Genomic DNA, 25,302 nt, shown 5'->3' on the forward strand with positions numbered 1-25,302 from the left:
AGTTAACTAATATTTAACTCTAGTTACTTTCATGCATGCAGAAAGATGAAATAGCTTACAGAAGGTCACACAGCAAGTAAGTAGTAGGAAGATTTGAAACCTGGTCTTCACATCTCTAAAAATATATGCTTACCCACAAGCACTCTGTTTTCTCTTATTTAGGGACATACTCATGTGGGACTCCTCTGCCGCTATCTGCAGACATCTCATAAACACAATGCTTTTTTTGTCGCTGGGCAACAACCACACTCAACTTCTCAAATTCGAAAATCACTTTTTGTGGCTTGGTGCTGAATAGCTGAGCTGGAGGGACAGCCTAAACCTCATATTCACTCGGTGCATTCCCATTGAGCTTTGTGCAGTATTACAACTAGCTGATGAGAGTGAGAATGTGTATTTATTCTTACGTACTTGAGAATTCATCATTTATGGGAAGCATTTCCATCCCAGAAATATCAATGATGCTGATATACTTCATATTAAATCATTTATCCACCTTCCCTACACATTTGAAAGAGCTGTGGGTAAGGCAACAAACAAAGAGAAACACTCAACTGAGTTAAAAGGGCAAGATTCTGAGTTTGATTCTAACTAAACAAATCATGTACTTTCTCTGAGCTGGTTTCCTCCTCTGTAACATGAAAATGATAATCAGACTTAGCCACACAATTGTCAAGGATCAAAGGAGATTGGGCCAATTTGTTTCTACACACACACAAACATACACACATATTCTTACCTACATTCTTTTTTTAAAAAGTCACCTGCACATTGGGCTTAGTCTAGAGCTATTCAAGTAAAAGTCTTACCTTTTGTAATCAGTCTTAATTAGCTCATAAAAGATAAACATCCTGATACAGGGCCTGCAATCCTAATTTCCCATTCTTGCCTTACATATTGATAACTTTATTTAATCTTCTGATAATCTCTTTTGCTGCCTTTGCTCTCTGATGGTCAGCCTTTTAAGACGCCAAACAGTGGGGAAATAACATCTAACCACTCCTCCAGGAGAGACCCCAGAGTTATGATTTTAGAATGTCATAGGTGTTTTATTAAATTATCATTATTAAATCAGCCAAAAAGAGTGTTTAGAGTCAGATGACATAGTGTTAGGAGCCAGGTTTCTTGACTGGGACTACAGGTTCAAATCTCGGCCCCACCCTTGATTAGCTATACATTTTCCTCAAGTTTCTGATCTCACCTATAAAATGAACATAATAATAGCAACTACCTCTTATTACATTATATTTTAAATTACTTAATTTGTATAAAGCATTTAGCACAGTGAGCAGTACACAAAACACTCCATACATGTTGGCTACAAGTATAAAGCAGACTCAGATTCAGAAACACAAAATCACAAGAATATGGAGGTGTAGAGAAGTGCACGGTGGTAGACATCAACTACCCTTCACGGGAAGTCTGTCGATTATCTCTGCTTCCCTCCCCCCAACCTCCCACGTCCCTCCCTTCACTATCCCCTCCCAAAATGAGGTGGGCATAGTGGGCCCGCCTAGGGCAGTAATCCGACCCCTAACATGGTGGTTTGTAGAGGCAGGCAAGTAGGAAGCAGAATGACCAATAGTATCTTTAGCATCTATATTTTGCTAAGGATACTAGGTTGATGAAAAAAGGAAAGTAAAACCTTGGGGAAGAAGTTTGGCCATATGTATTCAAGGCAACAAAATCTTTCTTTCACATTGCTTGTCTTGATGACATTTCTTGAAATTTAATGGGAGGAAATAATCCAAAAAGAAGGTAAAACTACACATAAGAAGAGGTTCATTGTAGCATCATTTTTTAAAAGGCTTTATGGAAGCATAATTCACCGTTATAAAGTGTAAAATTCAGTGGGTCTTTTATAGCATATTCAGAGTTGTGCAAGCATCACTACTATTTTTTTTTTAAGATTTATTTATTTTGGGGGTGGGCAGAGAGAGGGAGAAAGAGAATCCCAAGCAGGCTACACACAGAGCCCCACAAGGGGCTCCATCCCATAACCCCAAGATCATGACCTGAGCTGAAACAAGAATCGGATGCTTCACTGATTGAACTACCCAGATGCCCTGCATCACTACTAATTTTTAAACGTTTTCATTACCCCTAAAAGAAATCCATTAGCAGTTACTCCCCATTTCTTCCCTCTCTCCAGCCCCTGGCAACCACTCATCTACTTTCTGTCTCTTGAAACATTTGATGACAAAAAAAAAAAAAAATTGAATAAAATAAACTCAATGCTACCAAGTAACATAACATAAAGGTATGTTAAATTATGGTACATCCATTCAATAAAACATCATGTGGCTGTTAAAAATTACCACAACAAAGACTGTATCGAAAGATCAATTATATATGATACAATGTTTAAATTTTTTTAAAAATACAAAATGGTGAATACTCTGATTTCAACCAGAGATCACTTCAACCAGTGTGTGAACAGACTAGAAGAAATGTGTAGAAATTTTAAATGGCCATGTTAGGATAAGGAGATTGTGGATGATTTTTTTTTCTTTATGACCCTTAAATATTTTGCAAGATTTTAGTGGAATTTTTAGGGGCGCCTGGGTGGCTCAGTGGGTTAAGCAGCCAACTCTTGATTTCAGGTCAGGTCACGATCTCAGAGTCTTAGGATTAAGCACCTGCATCGGGCTCCATGCTTAGCGGGGAGTCTGCTTAAAGATTCTCTCTCCCTCTGCCCCCCCCTCAAATAAAGAGTAACAGTATAAAAATGGAATTTTTAGAAAATCTATTTAAAATTATTGTGATAGAGAATATATTAAAGGCACAGCCAGCCAGCAGTCCAACCTTCCTGACTTGGAACTGGTTCTTAACTAGCAAGTCTCTCTAGTGTAGGCTCCTTCTGGCAACCAAGAGCCTTATGCTACAAAGATCTCATTCTCCAGAGGCGCCTGAGTGGCTCAGTTGTTAAGCGTCAGCCGAGCAGGGAGCCCGACGTGGGGCTCGATCCCAGGACCCTGAGATCAAGGGTTGCCTGCTCTATCAGCTGAACCAGCCAGGTGCCCCAGATGCGAATCCTTCTGATCCCAGTCATACTTTCCTTATATGCGATGAACAGTATGGAAATTCATGTAAACAAAACAACCAGCTCTCCCCCTACTCTTCATTCCCACTTCGTATAGAGACACAGCTCATTTGGACTACCATAGCCTTCCTGTTACATCTCCTCCCTCTCCTCTATCTGGTGAGAGAATCATCATTGACATTCCACCACTATACACACCTGCATTCCACTCCAGGCACCCTCATCCTTCTCTCCCTCCCTCCCTTCCTCTCTCCTCTCCCACTCTGTCTCTCTCACACATACACACACACTCCACACATCCTCTGATGCAGCAGCCCTGGCTGTGCCCCACGACTGTCCTTGGGATTAGATTTGTGCCCCATTATCTCCTACTCCCCTTGGTTTGTTCAATGGTAACACTCTGAAGGCCTGGAACCCAGCCTTGTAGCCTTCTCTGTGTCTCAAGAATAAAGTATGCCTCCATCCTCTACACCTCCCAACACCTGCGTCACCTAGACTTATTACCAGGATTCCCCTTAAAAGAGTGGTCATAGGGGCACCTGGGTGGCTCGGTTGGTTAAGCATCTGCCCTCGGCTCAGGTCATGATCCAGGGTCTTGGGATCGAACCCCACATCAGGCTATTTGCTCAGTGGGGAATCTGCTTCTCCCTCTCCCTAAGTCTGCTGCTCCCCCTGCTTGTGCTCTCTGTCAAATAAATAAATAAAATCTTAAAAAAAAAAAAAAAAAAAAAAAAGAATGGTCACAGGGGCCCCTGGGTGGCTCAGTCAAGTGTCTGCCTTTGGCTCTGGTCATGATCCCAGGGTTCTGGGATCAAGCCCCAATGGGGCTCCCTGCTCAGTAGGGAGCCTGCTTTTCCTGCCCCTCCCCCCTGCTCATGCTCTCTCTCTCTCAAATAAATAAATAAAAACTTAAAAAAAAAAGAAAAATAAGAGCGGGTCCTGGATCTGCAGTGTGTGGTGAGGCCAGGCAAGATGGTAGCCTTCTAATGAGAGCATTCAGCTATGTTTAGTGAGCATCTACCTTGTGTCAGGAACCATGTCAATTGAAGGGATTCAGAATTTATTGAAACTTATCACTCACTTTGAAAAGCTCACGGTGGAAGAAAGGTATATAAACAGAAAATTACTATAGAAACACCTAAAGGCTTGAACAGGGGTAGGAAGAAATGCTGTGGATACACTGTGGAGACAGACTCCATAGTAAGCATCACCTTGGACGTGACTTTTGAAGAATAAGAGTTAACTGGGCCAAGAACCATAACAAAAACGTCTTACAGGTCTGCAGAAAACAAGTTCAAAGAAATGGTACTTTGGCAGCTGAAGCACGACCCGCCATTCCATGCCACAGCAAATCATGCAAAGCACCATGTGATCTAGAGATTAAATAAACCGTGGCCTCTGCTCCAAGCATAAAATTTACCTAAACAGAAGACAAACTACTCGGAAAACAGTGCGCATTGAGAAGAGAAGAGGAAACTGAATATAACTCTGGTCCTAAGTACAAAGATCATTGGGGTGGGGCGGGGACGCAGGAGCACTCTCATTAAGGCACTGTAGGGGGTGGGTGGTGTAAAAACCAAAAAAAATCAAGGTGGGGCAATAGCACCACTCCGTAAGCAGAAAGGGGAGGAGGAAGCCTGCGCAGGAGCGGAGGGATTGGAACAGAAAAGTGGGTGGAGCCATTGGGCTCCACCCGCCCCCCTCCCGCTCCCCTACAACCTACTTTCTGCGGAGTCGGTCCAGACAGGTGAGAGAGGAATTCCTGACACCGGTGAGAAGGGTAGGAGGGCCATGGGATTGGGGTTAGGGTTCAAGCAGGGGGTCTGGCCCCTACCTAGAGTCTGTGGCTTCTTGCTATGCAGAGTGCAGGGAACTCCTAATGGGTTGGTTTTGGGGTGCTGCTGCCTAGGCGTGGCAGCTGTGTTGGAGAGGGAAAAGAAGGCTTCCCCCCACCAGCTTCCTAGCCCTTGCGGTAACTACAGACAGGAAACTTGAAATCTGAGCTTACTGAGTTAAGGCCGGTAAAGGATGGGATACCCTGGCAGATAGGGAGAGATCAGGAGTTATCTGGGCCCCTGTCCATTGCCCTAGGCCTTGTAAGATTCTCACATAGTTGTGTCCCTTTGTTGCATCCATGTGCACTTTCTTCCCCCAACCAGAGCATGGGCTGAGTGGAGGAAATGGAAAGATGGGGTCAGACAGGGTAAGTGGTGTTCCTCCCCAGCTTCCCTCCTCAACAGGGTCTAACTGGGGAGACGGGGGCAGGTAGGGTGGAGGTCCAATGCAGAGCAATTATAGAGAAAAGCCAGAGCCTGCCTCATCACCTGGATTCCACAGATGCTGGTGAGCACGGAGGCCCCAGGCAGGGCCAGCCAAGACTGAGTCTTGGATGGTGTAGAAAGATAGAGCTGGGAGACTGCAGAGAAGAAGGAAGAAGGATGGAAGGCAGGGCCATAACACAGTAAGTCGCATGAAGGCTCCCGGACTTTTATTTCCTGGCTACTCCACACATACTGATATCCTGGGACAGCACTGTGATCATAGAGAAAATTACAAAGCTGAATGGAACCCTGAAGATCATATATTTGAGCCATTTGATTTGAGATTGAAGAACCTAAAACCTAAAGGTGTCTAATATGGCTACTTTGGAATCTGACCCAGACGGGACGCCAACTGCTGGTTTAGACACACCTGTGTGTCTTTTTGCAGGAGCCTGGGGAGGGGCCATGGTGCCAACCCAGTTGTGGGGGAGACTGGAGAAGCCGCTTCTCTTCCTGTGCTGCACCTCCTTCCTCCTGGGGCTGGCTTTACTGAGCGTACCGCCGGACATCACCCCTGTTGCTTATTTCTTTCTCGCCTTGGGTGGCTTCTTTTTGTTTGTCTGCCTCCTGGCCTGTGTTCTGGAATGGGGGTTGCGATCAATGCAGACGGAGAGCCCAGGGGCCTCAGGCAATGCACGGTGAGTCAAGGGGTGGACAGAATTCTAGGAATATACGATGGACCTTTTGCCCTGTGTCCCTCTAGTCTCTCAGACATACAGCTCTGCTTTCCTGTTACTGGTATCTTTGAGGTGGTGGGTGGGGTCAGGTGTGGGTGGGTCTTTTGCCAATAGATGACAGTAAAGGGAAAAAGGACTCCTTTCAGGAGGCCACCAGTGACTTTATTTCTTCTCCCTCAGTGACAATGAAGCCTTTGAGGTGCCAACCTACGAAGAGGCTGTGGTGTTGGAATCACAATGCCGCCCCCAGCTGTTGGATCAGCCACCCCCCTACAGCAGTGTTGTAATCCCCCCAGAACTTGAGGAAGGACAGCCTAGCAATCCAGACGGCCCCGATAGAGCCCGACTAGAAAGGCGAGTAGTGGGCTCAGAGGGGTCTATGACCCCACAAAACTCCGGAAGAGATCCAGTCAGCCTTCGGCTTCGGGGATCCCGGGTCATGTCTACTGCTCCTGATCTGCAGAGCTTGAGGGTGCCCCCCAAATTGGAGCCTCTTACTCCACCCCCTGCCTATGATGTCAGCTTTGGTCAACCTGATGATGATGTTTTCTTTGAAAACAACTGGACGCCCCCGTAAAAGACTTTCCCACGATCTATCATCTCTGCACCAGACCCATTCATGCATTTGACCAACATTTCCCAGTGCCTGCTGCGTCAGGAACTGTGTTTCTGCATGGGGAACTGAACACAGAGGGGAGTCAGGCTATGGTAAGCCTCTTCCAGCTGAGATGTATGTGGCACAATTTGAGTCTTCAGGTGACATTCAGTGACCTACCCCATATCCGGTATTTCCAGAGTTAGATGGAGGGTGAGAGGAGTGATCCAGAGAATCTGGAGAAGGAAGAAAAGAAACATCTGAGTGACAGCTATGTTGTTTCTGTTCTGGGTGTTTCTGTCTACCGGCTCAATTAGGCTTCCCAGCCATGTGAGATGTTACTACCCTCATTTGAAAAATGAGGATTCCAAGGGACAGTGAAGTCTGAGAATTTGCACAGGGGCACACTCCTAGTAAACAGCATAAAAATGATTTTAACTGTACTCTTCTGATCCCAAGTCCTATTGTATTTTCAATTACAAGGTCATCCACAAAATCTCTCAATCTCTATCTTGGACAACTGCTGGACAGAGGTGGGAGACTTCCTATAGGCAGAATGGTGGAATAGTTGTGTCTGCAGACAGTGTGGGCTGAGTGTGACCAAGAGTGTGCCCAGCCTCCTGGATAAGCAAAACTAATCAAAGCTGCGACAGCCCGTGCTCCAGGTAGGGAGCAGTTTCTGCCCAGGGGCTGAAGAGCAGTCTCCAGTGCTTCCTAGCGGGAAGCAACGGAGTAAACTGCCCCAGGGGGAGGGGCTTCCGATTTTGAGATGGGTGGATGAGGGCCAGAAAGGATAAAACTGGAGCTTGGCGAGGGGTGGCGGAGTATCTAAGGCTCCCTCTTGAATCACCTGTGAAGCGCTGGAGCCACTCGCACGGTGTCTAACCGTTAAGCCTCACCCCTGCGCTCTGACCACAGGGTTTTACCCCAGTCCCCCGGTCCAGCTTCCTCGGATCCCACCAGAACACCAGATTTTCTGGAATCGTGCTGTGGCTGCGATGCAGGTTTTAGCCACTGGGAGCGGCCCAACCATCGACGACCCACCCTCCTCAGGGGTGTGCTCCCCACGTAGGCATTCATCCACTGTGCGGTATCTGTCTAACGCCTTCCAGTGCTCTCCCATCTCCTCCTTACCCTGGCCCCAACAGTTCAATAAAGTCAAAAGTCCGGCCAAACCGGTCTCCGTGGAGTGCTTCCAATAGGCGGGTGAGGCAGGGTGGGAGGCGCCGGAGAGCGAGCCGTGATTTCCGCGGGAACCGACGACCAATCGGATTCCCGCGTAGGACGGAGCGGCTCCACGCTTCCCCCCGCCCCTTCCCTTTCCGCCAAGCGCGCTCTCTCACCCCATTGGACGGCACATCCAGCGCAAGGGCTCTGTGCCTGCGCGCGCACCGGCGACGGCAGGGACGGGGGCAGGCCTCGCGTAGGGGTGGAGCTAGGAGGAGTAGCGCGCAGGCGCGTCGTGCGCTGGCTGACGGGGTAGGGATGCAGAGGGCGGGAGGGCTTTCGGTTTGTTTGGATTGTGGGCGGTTCGTGCACAGCCCGGGAAAAGCGGTAAATGGCGGCGCCGAGCGCGGACTCTCGGCCTGCCCTGCAGCGAAAGGCGCTAATGGCCGCTGACAGCGGGCGCAGGTGAGTGAGGGGGGGTCGCAGAGGTCCTTCGTGAGGCCCAGGGAGGGGAGTGCGGGTCATGGCCCTGGCGTCCCCAGCCCTCGGAGTCCCTGGAAGCAGCCGTGACCGCCCTTGCTGCCAAGGGTGGGAGGCCGGGGTGAGTCCCCGAGGGGCGCGCGAGCGGCGGCCTCCTGTCGGCCTTGTTCCTCGTGAGCCGACCGCCCCAGCCTGCTTTGTCCAACCCAAGGGGGCTGTGCACAGAAGGAGCTCTCCAGTCCTGCCAGATCTCGGCTTCTCAAGGTTCTCCATCCTTTCTTTCCCCTTATTCTTTTCTGAGGAACTTTACTCTGTCCCCTTAATAAAACGGACGAGACTTGCAAACCCCGAGATACTGCCTGATGGGCATTTGACTTGGATTGGCTGTATCATGACACGTATTGCTTTGGGTGTAATGATCAGGTTTTCAAAGCAGTCGACACAGGCTTTGGGGTTTGAGTACTTGAAAGGACAAGGTGGTTCCGAGACTCCGAGTGTGTCTCCGCCTCTGCCCCAGTTATATGATTTCATGGCAAGCATTACCCTGGGTAACATTTTAATGCCTCGTGGTCTAGATCCAGAAGGTCAATTTAGGACTTTGGAGCCAGAACCTGCAGAAAGACAGAATCAAGACTTAAGAATTCCCTTTGTGTCCTTTTCTCCTGTCCTTCCTCCCCTTCCAGCTGGTCCTGAAGTTCTAGGTGATCATTGTTACTTTGGGAAAAGTTCATACTTGAGATTTTCACCCTAAAGTGGAATACAGGAAGGAGCAGGTGTGGAGAATGGATAATGCTTCAGATGAAACCTAATGAGTTACTGACTGAAAATTTAAGTCTAGAACTTGAAAGAGTCAAGAACCAGGAGTGAATTAGTGAATCATGTGTATGGATGAGATTGAATAGGGAGAGGCTCTTTGAGGGGGCTGCCTAATGGAATGTCATCGTTTAAGGGCAGGTTAAAGATCTTGTAAAGGAACAGGAACATTGTAGGTGGAGAGAGGAACTGGAGAGAATAGTAGGGAAACCAAGGGAGGAGAAAGTTTTAAGGAGAAAACGCTACTGGTAAGTTAAGAGAAGAAACTTGAGTAAACCTGCCCCACCAATGATATGTATCCAGCATTCAGCTGTGATGTCTTGCAGTTGGTCTAATAACATTTTTACCAGTTTCATATATGCCATCATTGTTACTGCTTTGGTGTTTTCTAAGGTGATTCTTAAATGGGTTTTTTTATTTCTCTAGTTGTATTGTAGCAGGTTTCCACTGAAAGTTTGGGGTCACAGGAGTATTTCTTTTTCTTTTTTTTTTTTTTAAGATTTTTATTTATTTATTTGGCAGAGAGGGACACAGCGAGAGAGGGAACACAAGCAGGGGAAGTGGGAGAGGGAGAAGCAGGCTTCCCGCCGAGCAGGGAGCCCGATGCGGGGCTCGATCCCAGGACCCCGGGATCATGACCTGAGCTGAAGGCAGACGCTTAATGACTGAGCCATCCAGGAGCCCCAATAGTTTTTAAGTTATAAACTGAAGCTGTTACCTCATCCCTTTCTCACTGCCATCAGGCCCTTATTGTTGTCATGTTTTTGGAAACTGACTAAGCAAGCTGGGGGGCTCTGCATTTATATAAACTAGGGACAGAGATGATATTTGCTGGAAATGGGATTTTTAAAATTCATAAACAGAAGCTGATCTCTTTGCAAACCAATAACAAAACCAAAGAATCCTTGAAATAAAGACATCCCTAATAAATTACCAAAATAATTTAGCCTTTATGCTTTAACTCTTTCAGGTGATCTCAAGTTATGTTGACTGTGTTTGTCATTTATCTACTCTGACTTTCTGTCATACTTGCTACTTACTCAGTTCTTAATTCCTACAGGATTCTGATTATTTCTAGTGTCATTTTGTCACAGGAACTAAAGTTTCAAAGACCACAGGTATAATTGATAGAAGTGGGCTAGAGAGTAATGTGTGTGTGTCGGCCTGTCTCAATTATTTCCTATTAAAGCCAGCCATTCGGTTGAGCTTTTGCCATTGTATCAAATTATTTTCTTCCTCACCCAGGATCATCTTAACTCATATTATTTTTAGCAGCCTAGATAAATAATGTGAAAGGTTTTCTGGAATATCTCTTGATTGAAATTGGTCTGTCAGACAGAGGAGTATTCCTTCTTTTGTGTCTATGATTTTTGTCAAGGTAGGTATTTCCTTCCCCTAGACAGACTATTCATCTCCGAAGATGGTCTCAGTGGAACATGCTCTATAAAAAATTATACATTATTTCCTTATGATTAGTGTGTTACTGCTTAATACTACTTTGATTTTAACCAGCTATGCCTAATATTGGTTATTGTAAGTCCCATTCTTTTTGTTCTTCCTACCCACACCTCTTCCACTCCACTCTTCTGTGCCAAATCTTGTACTTGACAGCTTTTCCCTCTGCCTTTTTTCTGTAGGATATTGGGAGTTTGTGGCATGCATCCTGACCATCAGGAAGCACTGAAAAAGAACCGAGTGGTGCTAGCCAAACAACTGTTGATGAGTGAACTGTTAGAGCACCTCCTGGAGAAGGACATCATCACCTTGGAAATGAGAGAGCACATTCAGGTATTGGGAAGCAAAAGAGAAACGCCAAGTCAGTACATTGGTCATAGGAGTAGGAACAGAGCATGATGAAGTGTGGCAAGGATGTAGAACCTTACTAAGGAAATGAAAATGCCCTTCTACCCTAAAGCCCTTAACAGAAAAGATATATAATTTAAGAATAATAGGAAAGACTTCCCCCATACATATATTTTTCCTGTAAAAGGATTCTTGAGAATACTAGGAAGGTCATCTGGTGAAATAGAATTATAGCTGAATAAGTAAATATGATTTCATGTTGTATTCTTTTATCTTAGGCCAAAGTGGGCAGTTTCAGCCAAAATGTGGAACTTCTCAACTTGCTGCCCAAGAGGGGTCCCCAGGCTTTTGATGCCTTCTGTGTGGCCCTGAGGGAGACCAAGCAGGGTCACCTGGAGGATCTGTTGCTCACAACCCTCTCTGGTCTTCAGCATGCACTCCCACCGGTATGGAGCCCTAGACATGTGTGTTGAGAAGGGTTAGTTTGGTGGGAAAGGAATTTTTGAGACAGGGTGGGGGAGACTAGATTATGGTTTTGTTCACACTGGACCATCTCCCTAAGGCCTGGCATGGTGGGTCCTGATTTCTTACAGTTGAGCTGTGACTACGACTTGAGTCTCCCCTTCCCGATGTGTGAGTCCTGTCCCCCTCGCAAGCAGCTCCGCCTGTCTCCAGGTGAGAATCAGTGGGATAACACATCGCACAGATTGACTTTTTCTTGACTGGTATCTGACTTTGCCCTAGCACGATACCTGTTTTCATTCATACTGGGAACAGTCTCCTTGGTGAATTTGTTAGGGACTAGCAGGAGAGTTTAGATGGGGTATTGGTTGGGCCTGCTTTCCCTCCGTCACAGATGATTTTTTTATGGCAGTTAGTCCTTAGAGCAACTGGTACAGGTAGGAGATTCCTCCACATGACTGGCCTGGCTCTCCTTAAAGCTGTTCTGTTAGGATGAGAAGAGACTACATTATAGGCTACTAGCCTACTGACTGAGTAGCCTAGTGATCAGAACAAGGCTTTTATCAGATATCCCATTCAGTCATTCAGTGGGTTAAGCACTACTGTGTGTGGGCTAAGTGCAGAGGATCCAGTGGTGAGCAAAAGCAGACAGGGTCTCTGGCCTCATGGATCTTCTAATATAGGGGAGTGAGCAAGACCATTAACTCTTAAAACCCCAGTTCAACAGGGTGCCTTAGGTTATAATGAAGTACTGGGATTGACACATAGATTGTACACTAGTTTTTCGGCTCTCTATGCCATAGATACTGTGGAACACTCCCTAGACAACGGAGATGGTCCTCCCTGCCTTCAGGTGAAGCCTTGCACTCCCGAGTTTTATCAAGCGCACCACCAGCTGGTGAGTCCTACAGAATGCAAGAGGAAAAGTTGGGAAATGAGACACCCTTCCTGGGCACCTGAATTTAGTTTGCATATATATCTCCTTGTTTTGTTGGTCAGAAAGTCAGTACCGATTGGTTATCTTCTCTGGGCATTTCTCTATATTGACTTGGTGGGGTGAACAAGAATATGATGGCTTTGTTTTCTTGCAATGTCTCGTTCAGTTGGGGAAACAGTTTCTGTCCATAAGAAGCTCTAATTGGCTCCCCCTCCCCGCCAGGCCTATCGGTTGCGGTCTCGGCCTCGTGGCTTGGCACTGGTGCTGAGCAATGTGCACTTCACTGGAGAGAAAGACCTGGAGTTTCGCTCTGGAGGGGATGTGGACCACAGCACTCTGGTCACCCTCTTCAAGCTCTTGGGCTACAAAGTCCATGTTCTACTTGACCAGACTGCACAGGTACATCTAATGTGTACAGTGGAGAGCTGGGCAACACTGGGGCCAGGCACATCCTCTGCTCCTCTGCCCACTGGATAGGTTACTTTCTCCTCCTTACCTTTTTACTCATCCCGTTCTGTGTCTCACCTTGCAATCTAGTAAGAAAAAAAAAAAAAAAAGAATTAGGGCAAACCAGCTGCTTCAGTGTTAACTTCTCAGCGTCAGTGTGCTCTCCTTGAGTAATACCAGTCCCAGGTCGGGTTGTTATTCTTATATATTCAGAGACTTGATTCCCAGTCACTCAGGATGTGAGGAGACTCTGAGATTCACCCAGCCAATCAGGAAAGCTATCTATAAGCCAAAGCGACCCAGGACATTTACTTCTTGATTTGATATTGTTGCTTACAAGTCTAGTTATTGTTCAAAAGATTACTTTGGCAGATGACATTCTTGCAAATGGAAGTTTGCTAGAACTGTCCGTGGCAGCTTAATGAGTTAACATGGGGAAATTTCTTCCTCTTACCAGCTCTGTGACCACAAGAAAGATCTTAGGGGCAATTACTTCTAGACTAGATCCCTGCAAATCACAAGCATCTTCATTATCTATTATTCCCTGTTAACCCCAATTACTGAGCTATACTGCTGACTTAGTGACCTTTAGGTATTTCTGTTCTGAAATTGATAGTAGCCTATTGGTAAATAGATACTGATTCTTTTTTTTTTTTCCATTTCCATCCCTTTCCTCTTTTTTTTTTAAGTTTTAATTTTAATTCCAGTTAGTTAACATACAGTGTTAAAAAACAGTTTCATGTATACAATATAGTAATTCAACACTTCCGTATATTACTCTGTACTCATCATGAGAAGTGCACTCCTTAATCCCCATCACCTATTTCCCCCATCCCCTGGAATCATTTTGATTCCAGAATAATAGCACTTTCTTAAACTTGCCTTTGGGAATGTCAGTGGTAAAATCAAAGTTTCTAGGAAATTCACTTTGATTTGTTAAGGTAGGGAATCTGTTTTGTCTTCAGCATTATCTGTGGTCTTTATTTTTGTATCTTAGCTATCTTCTGTGAAAATGATTGTGTAAGAGCATGTGACTCTTGATCTTGGGGTTGTGAGTTCAAGCCCCACGCTGGATGGAGAGCTTACTTTAAAAATTAATTAGTTAATTTTGAGCACTTTATAATGGTGGGGGACTATGTTTTCTATACTAAAAATTTTTTTAAATGTGAATCTGAAATTCACAGGACATCAGTTAGATGAGGAGTCTTGACATCAGCAAAAATGGAAGTACTTCTCCTTATATTCTGAAGGACCAAGCAGGAGTAGACAGTGTCTTCTACAGTAGTTAAGAGAAAGAAACAGTCCCCTGGGTAGATCTGGTCAGAAGAGTAAATGGACGGTGTGAGACTTGAGCTGGCCTTGAAGGAAGCCACTAAAGCACAGAGGAGTGGTGAAGGGGTTCTAGGCAGGGAGAATAGCCGAGAGAGGGGAAATGTGTGTGTGATGTTAGGGACATTAGGGTAAACCAGTTGCCTAGGGCAAAGGAGTGCCAAAAATAAGATTGGAGATAAAGGATCAGAATGCCAAGGCCTTGAACTTCCTTGTTTTAGAAAACCATTAGTAATTTTTTTTTTTTAACAGAAAGGTGATAAATTCACAGTGATGATTCAAAGCACCATGGAAAAGAATGAAGTAAGAGACCAGTGGCAGGGAATCCAGTTTGGAGTTGATATAATGCCAATACCAGATGTTGGGAGCCTGGACAGAATAGTAGACCAAGAGGGAAAGAATATTTGTAGAAAATCCATAATGGCATGATTGTACTATTAGGTGGTTGAATGACTGCATATGGAAGATCGAAAAATACGTAAGGAATTGAGGGTCTCAGAGAAGTCAGGGCCAAAAATGTAATTTTGGGCATTACCTGTGTAGGAGAAATACTTTAAGGGATGAGATTATGGGATCTTTGAGAAGGAGAGTAGAGTAACAAGAGCAAAAGGCATAGGACTGAACCTTGGGATAGAACCCTCCCTGTGTAGCCTTGTTCTCAGCTCTGGAGATTCAGAAATGTGAGGAGGATATTGCAAAGTCAGTTTCCATCATTGGCCTATCAACTTCTCCGATACAGTTAAAACCAAGTAGTTACAATGGGTATGATAATTTGGTTCTTTGGGCATCTGCACAGAGTACTTTCTTCCCGGTAGGACTTCTCAAGAGACTCAACTCTTTAATCATGTGATTATTTGATGAGCAAAGAGAACCAAAAAAATTAAGGTCTTTTTTCCCCCCATTATACCTTTTGACTTTAGAAATAATTGCATTTAAAAATTTGAAGTGGTGCAGTCTTAGATAACCCTCTTCCCTTGACAGTGCGGACAGCACTGGTATTCTCACTGCTTACGTAGGTTTTCAGTTTTTCTCTTGGTCATCAAAGTCTTCTGTCACCGTGCCTCCCTCCTGAGGTTATTGGTCCTAGAATTACAATTTATCATATATTAGGAAATGAGATACATTTTAAAGTGGCAGATTTCCTTTTACCATGTGGTATTGATTTTTAACTTGCATCTGGGACACAGACTGCCTTGAAAATGTAAGGATGCTCTATGGGTCATCCCTGGAAAATGCAGCTAACCATAAAATTTTGCATATCATCTCAGAGGGTTTATAGTTTATTCCCTTGTGTCCCCCAACCTCCAGCCAAAAACCCAGGCAAGAGTTAAGAACCTTGCTATTTTTAGAAGTACTGTAATTTTATCAGAAATAAATCTAGAGATCCTATTTTAAGCTATGCTACTTTTGGAAAAATTTCCCCCAAATGAATAACCCCCAGTTATCAGTTAGTACTATTAAATTTGATTACTGAGTGTGTGTGTTCTTACTTTGGGCTTTGTTGTCCTGTATTTACTGACCTAAGAGTCTCACTTAAGTTCAGAATGCTCGTGAGTAGATGCCAAATATACATTTTTATTGCCTTCTTCCAGCAAAATTAACATCAACTACTCTGGATTAAAATTCTGTTAAAGGGGCGCCTGGGTGGCTCAGTTGGTTAAGCGTCTGCCTTCAGCTCAGGTCATGATCCCAGGGTCTTCAGGCTTCCCCCCATGATCCCTCAGGTCCATCAACCTTCCTGCTCAGCAGGGAGTCTGCTTTTCCTCTACCTCTGCTCCTCTGCGTCCCCCCCACCGCTCTTTCTCTCTCTCAAATAAATAAGTAAAATCTTAAAAAAAAAAAATTCTATTATGGCCAACTCCAGAAGAACATTCATACTTCTGTATTCTTTTGAGATTATATATTCTTGAACTAAATGAGTTCTGGGTATCTTTTTATTACCTTAAGATATCCAATATTATGATTGGCTTCTCTTTGCCCAGAAAGTGTACATACTTTTCAATAAAGCCAGTTTCTTCATTTCCAGTTCAGTTACAGACTTTCAAGTCTTCTATATAATTTTCTCAGTTATCTGCAAACAGAAGTATTCCAAACAAATAGACCAGTAGTTCTCAAATTTAGCGTGTCAGAATCACTTGGAGGGCTTATTAAAACATAGTTTGCTGGGACCCAAAACTTTGCATTTCTTGCAAGTTTCTAGAACCGCTGCGATGTATTACACAAGTGTGCTTTTTATTGGGAGCTGCACCTGGTAACTGTTAAGTAAAGCTCTGCTGTAACTGTCCTGCCTGGTTTGCTATCGTTACACTCATTAGAGTTCACTAAAATTCATAGTAAAATGAGCTTGTTTTCTTTCTTCTGGTCTCAAATAGGAGAGACCACTCAGATTTCTTGAGTTGTAGAGGAAGACATAGGTTTAATAGTTTGTATCAGATTATTTACTATTTTGTATAACTTTCCATTGGATGGGCCAAATGCTTAAGGTAGAGTGATACTCGTCTATGGCAACCTGGTGCACCATAGAGAAGATTCTTAAGTTGGACTACAAGACTGGCCAGTAGTAGGTTTCTTTGAAAAAATAACATTGCTACTCCTTGTTAGATAGGCACATTATCATAATGGCAGAACTTTGCAGTATGTGCCAGACATCGTTATAAATCCTTTCTCTCTAGTATTTCATTTAATCTTTATGAAATTGGAGAAGTTATCTTCTTACAAAATGAGTATTAGAGCTTTGAGGGGCCAAATAACTGGTTCCAATTTGTGAACCCAGGGGTCAAACCTAGGTCTGTCTGATACTATAGCCCAGGTATGTAACCATGGCCCTGTGCAGAATTCTCCAGACAGTGTGCTCTTCCGTGAATGGAGCATTTTATGCAGATATCATCATATCTCTGGCAACTTAAAATCTCAGACCAAAAACAGCATGAAAGTACTATTATTCTTTATTATGATTCCAGTAGCGCTTTGTCAGAACGGTTTATTTCCTTATGGCTGGAAAGGTATTTTACTCATTCATAGCTCAGTTGGTGGTCCCCTTTGTGCCATTTATATGCTCTAAAAAAAAAGGATCGGGTTGATGATTGGGGAGTGGATAAAGTTAACTAGCTCATAAACTAGCTTTATTAGTAACTTGTTTAGTCCAGGTGTTCTTAACATAGTGAGTCTGGATTTTGTGAAATTATATTCACAATTCTGTGTCTGAAGTCATGCATTTTTCTGATGAGTCTGTAGCTTTTTTGGCCTCTCCTGGGGTCTCTGACTTATCATTGACCACAGTAATATACAGAAAACATTTTTTCTTGTAATGGCTTAGGGTTTCAGACACCAAAGAAAGATTATGTTGTTGCAGACTGCAGTGAACAACACTAAAAGGTGTTTTTCCTCCAGGAAATGCAAGAGAAACTTCAGAATTTTGCCCAGTTACCTGCCCACCGTGTCACTGACTCCTGTATTGTGGCGCTTCTCTCTCATGGTGTGGAGGGAGGCATCTATGGTGTGGACGGCCGACTGCTTCAGGTGTGTGTCGCCTTGTGGCCGACAGCTCTTCACGCTGGGCCACCTCCCCTCCTGCCCGCCCGTCTCTCCGGTAACAGCTGCTGTGGTACATGTAGGCCTCAGGAAGGCCTACGGTCTACTTAACCTCCCTCCTCTTTTCTTTCTTTCTGGCAGCTTCAAGAGGTTTTTCGGCTCTTTGACAACGCCAGCTGCCCAAACCTTCAGAACAAGCCGAAAATGTTCTTCATCCAGGCCTGCCGTGGAGGTGAGTGCCCTGGCAGATCAGCACCTGGGTGGTGGCTCCTGGGCAGCCTCCCACCAGCTCTCACTTTCCTGTTTGCTCCTCTCAGGTGCTATTGGATCCCTTGGGCACCTCCTTCTGTTCACTGCTGCCACCGCCTCTCTTGCTCTGTAAGTGTCTCCCAATGCATGGGGTGTGCTGGGACTTGGGCAGCCCAAGGCTCTCAGGTTGGACAGCTCTCTGTGCACCACCACACCCTCTTCTCAGGACTCTCCCAGTGCCTTCGCCTTCTCTCCGGAGAACTCTCCCTTCTTCTGTGCTATTAACTCTGGTGTGCTTGTTTTTGTTACCTATTACAGTTAAGGAGCTTCGGTCTGTCTCTTCTTTCTCTCTCTCCCTTCATACCCTTCCTCTTTTCCTTTCTCCATCCCTCTTCCCCTCTTCTCTTTTCATCTGCCCTCTTCTCTGCTTCATCCGTGTACCGTGCAGGCCAGCAGTGCAGAAGCCTCAAGCCAGGCTTTGGCTCTTACTCGTCCTTGAGCTGCTTCCATCCGTCTTCTTTCCCGAATGCAGTCTCTTACCCTCTAAGAGCCAGGATGCCAAGACCAGGCTCTGAAGATGTGCGGACATACTTCTTCTCCTAGAGGGAAACAGTAATAATTAAAAGCTCTAACCACTGACTAGTTATATCAAGTTAGAGAAGTTACTTGATGTCCCTCCACCTTAATTTCCTCCATATAAAATGTAGGTAGCGATCAGACGTACTTCATAGGTTGTTGTGATAATTGAATGGAATAGTACATACGAAGGGCTTACTTAGCACAGTAGGCTCATAGTCAATCCACAGAAAAGGCCAGCTGTGACTGTTACGGCATGGTCAGTGCCCTCAAGGGGCTTATAGTTTGGTTTAAAGTCACTTTGTCCTAACATTCAAATAATTTCTTTTCCTCTCGTGTGTTCAACAAATGTAAATGGTTAACATTGTTGATATCTTCCTAATATCACCAAAGGATATAATTTATTAAGGTCCTACAACATGACTAGGATACTGTCACAAAAGGAAAAGAAAATGTGTGGTCTCTCAAACTGCTGCTATCTAAAAAAAGGGAAAAAAAAAAATATGTCTCTTGAAAGAGCCTACCAATTACTAGAAAGATAAAGCAAGTATACATGAAGTAGCTTGAGAATAATTCAGAGGCCTCAAAGCAAGGGGGAAATTAAATACAAGCATACATATGAAGGAGTAACTAGTAGGGAATAGATTGTTTTAAGCTGGCTTAGTTTGAAGACATGTAGTAAGTATTTTAATGTGGTAAGGCTTAACTTGGACCCAGAAGGATAAAATCAACATAGGTATGGAGTAGTAAATATAGGGCCTTTCAGAGGAAACAGGGATACAAGATGACAAACACACCAGGACTAAAAGGACAACCCCTTCCCTCCCCCAAAATGTTGTGCTGGGCCAGAAGTCTGCCCGGATCTAACTTAAAGACGTGGCATCTGTAGGTGTGTAGTAAGGTAAGGCTGGCTGCGGGCAGTACATCCATCCATCCAGCTAAACCTTCAGTCAAACTGAGATTTTGGGCTTCAGCAGGTAATAGTGTGGAGCTGTTGGTAGCTCAAAAAATTAATGTGATGGATTCTTTTCCAGGACGATTACCAGGCTGGGGAGCTGCAGTGAGGAAAGAGTATGTGAGGGCAGGAACTTAGTGTTTGTTCACCAGCTGGATGCCCAGGCCCAGGGCACTGCCTGATACTTGGTAGCACTTAATAAATATTGAACGAAGGGATGAAAATTAATCTCCTCAAAAACTGTAGCAGTCATAACAGAAAACAGATGGGATATTGTATTATTGGAAGAAGCAATAACACTTATTGATTAATAGATCTGAGACATGAAGGCAAGAAAGAAGTTTCCTTTTCCTTGAGAGACACATTTAGCTTGGCCTATTTCCTTCAGGAGGTACTACTGGCAAAATAAAATGAAATAAAGACATTTATGATCATTTTCTCTTCCTGTATTCAGAGATATATATACAATATCAGATCTGGATAGGAGAAATTGCTCTTTTCTGGGGTAATCTGAATCTTCTCTCTTAAAATTAAATCCTTCCAGAGGTGACCTTTGAAGATTTGAGCTCACCTGTCCTCTGTTGTACTTAGTTAATATAACTGATGTCTGTAAAATTACTCTCCCTTCCCCAGTTGCCTGGAGTGTGAGCTCCATAAGGGCAGGAATCTTTACATCCCTAAGGCTTAATGTGAAATAGTGCCTGGCACATGGCAGTTGCTCAGTAACTTTTTTGGGGATTAGTTAATTTTGGTCATTTCCCCATAGTTCTTCAAGCTTCACTTGCCTTTTGGGCTCTCTCGAGCGTTGCATGGAGCAGGAATACTGTAAAAGACTTTGCTCTCTTACCTTTGGTTTGTTGGGCTGTGTGTCCTCCCTGTCTCTTTTTCCTACTGACCGCATCCCCACCCACCTCCAAAATAAAACTGCAACATCCAAATAAAGATATGTCTGGGCATAGATAAGGCCTGGGTCAGGAGGTTGGACATGTAGTCAGGGTATGTTGAAAACTGCTAAAATTGATTAATGGTGTTCTTTTTCAATCATATAGAAGAAAATAGTCAAATTATCCCAATTTTTAAGTTTTTCCTTTTACAAATTTCTCTTAAATCTTGGATGCCTGCCACAATTTGGCTTATGAAATTAATAAGGAGTAAGTAACTTAAAAATACCAGAGACTTAGAAACTGAACACATTTAGGGTTTTTTAAATTTTTTTATTGATATATAGATTTGAGGTCATTTTTATATAGCATGCGTGTAGTAATCATATTACCGATTTATTAACTTCGTTTTCTTATTTATATATAAAACTGAATTGTCCGTATTTTAATTGTGTATTGTCATAAACACTGACTTCCAGATCTATTGCTAATTGAACAAATAAATTATGGACATGGGATTTTTAGTTCTGTTTACAAGGAGTGTTTGATCGGCACTTTCCATCTTGCACAGAGTGGATGAAGCTCAGACCTCATGTATGTGCAGATGCTTGAGCATGGCACCGGGCCTCTGGGTGCTCCCCTGAGTAATGGCTGCGTGCTGGGCAGCCGTGGGAGTAATGATTTTTTTTTTTTCCTTTAATTCGTCAGCCAGAGATTGGAGGCAGCAGCTGGAAATGGCTCTTCCCGGTCCAGGTGGCAGGGAACTCGGGCTTGCCCGTGGCAGGCCCAAGAGCCACGGGATGAAATAACGTCTCTGTCCATTCCGTCTGCCTTTGCTGTAGATGAAACGGACCGTGGGGTGGACCAGCAAGACGGAAAGAACCACGCTGGATCCTCTGGGTGCGAGGAGAGCGACGCCGGCAGGGAGGAGTTGCTGAAGACCCGACTGCCCACGCGCTCAGACATGATCTGTGGCTATGCCTGCCTCAGAGGTACTCGGGGCCCCCAGACGGAAGCCCGACACGGCGCTCGCCTCCCCCACCCCCCCCACCTCCGGGCTCTGAAGGGGGAGGGCGCAGGGTGCCGTGGGAGTCGAGGTACTCGGGGCCCCCAGACGGAAGCCCGACACGGCGCTCGCCTCCCCCACCCACCCCCCACCTCCGGGCTCTGAAGGGGGAGGGCGCAGGGTGCCGTGGGAGTCGAGGTACTCGGGGCCCCCAGACGGGAGCCCGACAGGGCGCTCGCCTCCCCCACCCCACCCCCCACCTCCGGGCTCTGAAGGGGGAGGGCGCAGGGTGCCGTGGAGTCGAGTCTGGCCGTCCAGCCGTGACCGTCACACCGTGGGGGCCTCCGTCCTTGTTGCAGGCACCGCTGCCATGCGAAACACCAAACGGGGCTCCTGGTACATCGAGGCCCTCTCCCAGGTGTTCTCTGAGAGGGCTTGTGACATGCACGTGGCTGACATGCTCGTGAAGGTCAGTCGCCTCCTTTGGGCTCCGTCTGCTTGGGTTCCGCCCTCCGCCCTGCCCTCGTCTGTCATCATCTGCAGCCTGCCTCTCGCGCCCAGAGGCTCAGCCTGGGGACCGTGGGTTTCTGTCTTTGCAGGTGAACGCGCTCATCAAGGAGCGTGAGGGCTACGCCCCTGGCACGGAGTTCCACCGCTGCAAGGAGATGTCCGAGTACTGCAGTACCCTGTGCCGCCACCTCTACCTGTTCCCGGGCCACCCTCCCACGTGACGCCGTCCCCACGGCCCTGCCGCGTGGAGGCCTGATGGGGCCTCTTCTCTTCCGGCGCACGGGTTCTCTTCCCCCTCAGGGATTGGGAACCTTGGGGCTTGTGGAACACGCCTGTCCTCTCCGCCTGGGCACGCTGGGCCACGGGCCAGTCCCTCCTGTGGCGGCTCCCTCCCTGCAGAGCTGGCTCTGGCCCGACCGGCTGCGACAGCAGAGCAGCCTGGCTATGATGTTGCGAACACAGCATCTTTATGGGGAGAGGGCATGCGGGTTTCCCGCTGCTTGTGTTCGCTTCCTGGCCCTAGGGCTTTGGTGGACAGCACTTTGGTAATTGCTTTTATTACGTTAGCTAAGACGTTTCAGAGACCATCTCCTGTTTTTTTTTTCTTTCATATTCCAACCCCATTTATCCCAGACTGAGAGTTTGGAAGGTGTCCTGATTCAACGTAGACGTTTTTCATTTTGCCTCCAAAGGGCCAACAGGACTGGTGGCACACTGCTGCCACGGGTGTGGTCGGGACCACAAGGCTACCCAGTGGAAGGCCGGGGTTCTCCGCTCCACAGTTGGCTCCTTTGGGCTCGAGGAATCCAGCCTCTCAGCAGAGGTTACAGCTTGGATACCTTATACCTGGAACTCGTTGATCTTTACCCAGGGAAGTTCCAGAGTTTTCTTAATCAGTTACCCTCTCAGTTTGGTGACTGAGATGAACCTCAGCAGAGAGTGTTAGCAGAGGCAGATAAGAGTGGTATGCTTCCTCATACTCTGTAATCTGTCACCTTATCTTTTGCTTCCTCTGAAATGTCCTTTTCTAAAAAAGCATCCTAGTAGTTATCTCCCTACTTCCTGTTTCTCCCCTTTCACCTTCATCTCATCCTGGTTACTGCTGCCACCAAATCTGTCTAAAATACTACTTAATTGGATCATTCGGCTGCTCACGGATGTCATGTAGTGGCTTGTTCCTGCTTTCTGTTTCAGTATGAAATCCCCTTTTGATTTTATATGGCCTGTTTTCCCTTCTCCCGGGTCTCCATCTGAGGCTGTCGCGGTATGTGCTGTATCCCTTAGAAGCCTTCTGTATCTGCCATACATTGTGCTTTTCCTGTTCTTCAGGGACTTCTCTTGTTCTTCCATTCTTGCCCCCGCCAATCTAATCTCTATATGACAGATTTTGGTTTGGGGTTTTTAAATACAAATCTGATCATGTCACTTCCCTGCTAAGATTTCTGTTACACCTGAAGTAATGTGCAAACTCCTAACCTACCTTCCCCTTGAACCTCATAAAGGCTGATTTCCCTCTAAGTGATTGCCCTGGTGCCATCCTCAGTTTCTCAAACATTCTGAGCTCTTTCCTGCCCTAGACCATCGCAGATACTCTCCTGGGGTCTACTGAGCTCCATTCCTCACAACTTTTAGCTTAAGTGCCACCTTGTGGAGGCCTTCCTAGGCCATTCTATCTCTAAATAATCTTCCATGTTTCTTTATTACTACGTCCTGTTTAATTTCTTCATTGCACTTAGCATGATTTATAATCACGTATTTGCTTGCTTCATTTGTTCATTTCTGTTTCCCCTACTAGGGTGTAAGCTCCCTGAGGATAGAAACCTTGTCTCTTTGTCTCTTTGGTTCACCAATATATACCCAGTGCCTGGCACATGGTAGGTCTTCAGTAAATGTTTTTGGGTGAAGGAAGGAAGAAAGCAACCCTAGCTAGAATCCTACTTCTGGACAAAATTTCCCTTAAACAATATACACAGTTTAGTATTTATACTCTAGGTTTTTCTGTGTGTTTAGTTTTATCCACTGATAACTCCTAGCTCATGAAGACAGATGTCGTGTGTCAGACGACGTCTTCTGCGTGTCCCGAGGTCCCTGGCACAGTGCTCAGCCAGTAGTGGTTCAGGTGCTCAGTAATACTTGTTCTGTGAGCCGAGGGGTTGGAGACGTGGTGCTGAGTCCTGCCCTTGGGTCAGTATCATACGGAAGCATTTAGGTGATAGAACGTTTCCATTTCCCACTGCCAGGATTTTATATTGCCTTCAGGTGCCAAATAAATGCTCATATTTATTGCTGATGTGTGCCTGACATCTCTTTTTCCACAGATAATCCTGTGAAGCTCACATATTCTCATTTGCTTGGCCCCTTACAGCATTCCTCACCACCTCCCAAGGTGTACCCAGAGCTGAACACCCTTCCTTTGCTGCCATAATCCTTGTTCCATATAAAGGTGGGGGCCCATCTCAGATGTCGTGGTCACAGGTAACTCCCCAAAATATAGCTGGCATACTGGGATTTCTCAAGTCAGAGGAGATCTAAGAGTCATTAGCAAGCAGTGTTGGTTCTGGATTATGTAAATTAGGGGATGGAGGCTGGAGAAAGAGATTGGGCTGGAATTGGAGGATGGTGAGGATTATAGAATCTACATGGTCCCAAGTTGGATTTAAGGTTTTCTAGAGTGGACATGGACTGTAAGAGAACTCAGAGCAGCATGAAAGAGATCTAAGCAGTGGGCTCTGTAGGTTGGGAAATTCTTGGGGTGCAGTATGTCCAAAGTGTGTGCCTGGAGAGGCGAATGTGCAAGTGCACGTGGGCCATGGAGGCTTAGCAAGAGATGGGAAATTCTGTAGAACATCTTGGTATAGGAAGCATCGGTGGGACCTGGGGGAAAGTGGTTGGGAGATACGGAGGAGGAGGAAGACAAAAAGAGATTAAGTTGAGCTGAAGCATATCAGCAAGTGGCGGGAGGAGAATTGGCTGAAGAACACAGGCAAGGCGTGAAAAGCCTGCTGACGCTGCTTGGCTGCAGGAGAAAGCAGGGGCTGTCCTCAGGGGAGGGAGAGATGCAAAGTCTCGAAGAGGTTAAGATACTACTGGAGCCGTGGGAGTAAGCAAAGTGCCCATTTCCAGGATAGGCAAGCTTTCTGGAGGTGTGGTATGTTTGGGAATTACAGAGCGAGGCGCTGGTTTCTGACCTGGATTGTGTGTCCTACCCACCCCGCCCTTGAATGAGAGTATCAGGTTGAATTTCATAGCTCTCTTCCCTTCCCCCCTGCTACCGCTGGCAGGGATTCTCTGCTAAAATTATCCCCCTCCCTGAGCTGGGGGCTGCCCTTCTCTGCTGCTCTCCTCCCTCCTGCTTCCTGTAAGAGGGAAGAGGAAACGCCGGCCAAGAGAGCAGAGCCGTGATTCGAGGGGCGGGCAGGGCAGGTGTCTGGTCGGAGGAGGAACGTGGTAATGATGGCCACAGCCGAGGGAGCACTTGCCCCTTCCCAGTCAGCCCTCCCTGTGGGCCCGCGAGCTAGTC

The 25,302-nt window shown here is 45.9% G+C and overlaps 3 protein-coding genes across 6 annotated transcripts in view; 2 read left to right on the forward strand and 1 right to left on the reverse strand.

Annotated features, from left to right (window-relative positions):
• LOC144379613 (uncharacterized) overlaps positions 1-7,849 on the reverse strand; it is a 222,251-nt gene extending 214,402 nt beyond the window's left edge. The window contains exons 1-2 of the mRNA XM_078059672.1: positions 7,771-7,849; positions 6,817-6,872 (exon numbers count right to left, since the gene is read on the reverse strand). The gene's annotated coding sequence lies outside the window, so the exon portion shown is untranslated. The remainder of the gene's footprint in view (positions 1-6,816; positions 6,873-7,770) is intronic.
• Positions 4,858-7,811, forward strand: TMEM139 (transmembrane protein 139). 3 transcript variants are annotated; one of them, XM_078059671.1, is made up of 3 exons: positions 4,858-5,246; positions 5,753-6,002; positions 6,222-7,811. In XM_078059671.1, the coding sequence occupies exons 2-3, from the start codon at positions 5,770-5,772 to the stop codon at positions 6,616-6,618; spliced, it is 630 nt and encodes a 209-aa protein (XP_077915797.1). In that variant the 5' UTR covers positions 4,858-5,246; positions 5,753-5,769; the 3' UTR covers positions 6,619-7,811. The 3 variants fall into 3 exon arrangements, 2 of the variants coding, with proteins under 2 accessions (XP_077915797.1, XP_035951688.1); XR_013442914.1 differs by lacking the exon at positions 4,858-5,246 and having other exon boundaries at positions 5,529-6,002; positions 6,222-6,749; positions 7,120-7,811; XM_036095795.2 differs by lacking the exon at positions 4,858-5,246 and having other exon boundaries at positions 5,529-6,002.
• Positions 7,850-8,110: 261 nt separating the features above from the next.
• On the forward strand, positions 8,111-24,072 carry CASP2 (caspase 2). Of its 2 annotated transcripts, XM_036095741.2 has the most exons (11): positions 8,111-8,268; positions 10,734-10,884; positions 11,178-11,345; positions 11,493-11,574; positions 12,165-12,259; positions 12,521-12,697; positions 17,465-17,593; positions 17,747-17,837; positions 21,109-21,258; positions 21,632-21,741; positions 21,872-24,072. In XM_036095741.2, exons 1-11 carry the CDS (start codon positions 8,195-8,197, stop codon positions 22,001-22,003), a joined length of 1,359 nt encoding a protein of 452 aa, XP_035951634.1. In that variant the 5' UTR covers positions 8,111-8,194; the 3' UTR covers positions 22,004-24,072. The 2 variants fall into 2 exon arrangements, with proteins under 2 accessions (XP_035951634.1, XP_035951639.1); XM_036095746.2 differs by lacking the exons at positions 21,109-21,258; positions 21,632-21,741; positions 21,872-24,072 and adding an exon at positions 17,923-17,987.
• Positions 24,073-25,302: the final 1,230 nt, after the last annotated feature.

The sequence above is a fragment of the Halichoerus grypus genome, chromosome 12 (genome assembly GCF_964656455.1).
Source record: "Halichoerus grypus chromosome 12, mHalGry1.hap1.1, whole genome shotgun sequence".
Classification (NCBI taxonomy): Eukaryota; Metazoa; Chordata; class Mammalia; order Carnivora; family Phocidae; genus Halichoerus; species Halichoerus grypus.

Coding starts and splice junctions, on each gene's coding strand:
- TMEM139 (XM_036095795.2), top strand. CDS start 5,680: ATGGCTACTTTGGAATCTGACCCAGACGGGACGCCAACTGCTGGTTTA. Junction 6,003..6,221: donor GGGGCCTCAGGCAATGCACG/GTGAGTCAAGGG, acceptor CTTCTCCCTCAG/TGACAATGAAGCCTTTGAGG.
- CASP2 (XM_036095741.2), top strand. CDS start 8,195: ATGGCGGCGCCGAGCGCGGACTCTCGGCCTGCCCTGCAGCGAAAGGCG. Junction 11,346..11,492: donor TTCAGCATGCACTCCCACCG/GTATGGAGCCCT, acceptor GATTTCTTACAG/TTGAGCTGTGACTACGACTT. Junction 17,838..21,108: donor CATCCAGGCCTGCCGTGGAG/GTGAGTGCCCTG, acceptor CCTTTGCTGTAG/ATGAAACGGACCGTGGGGTG.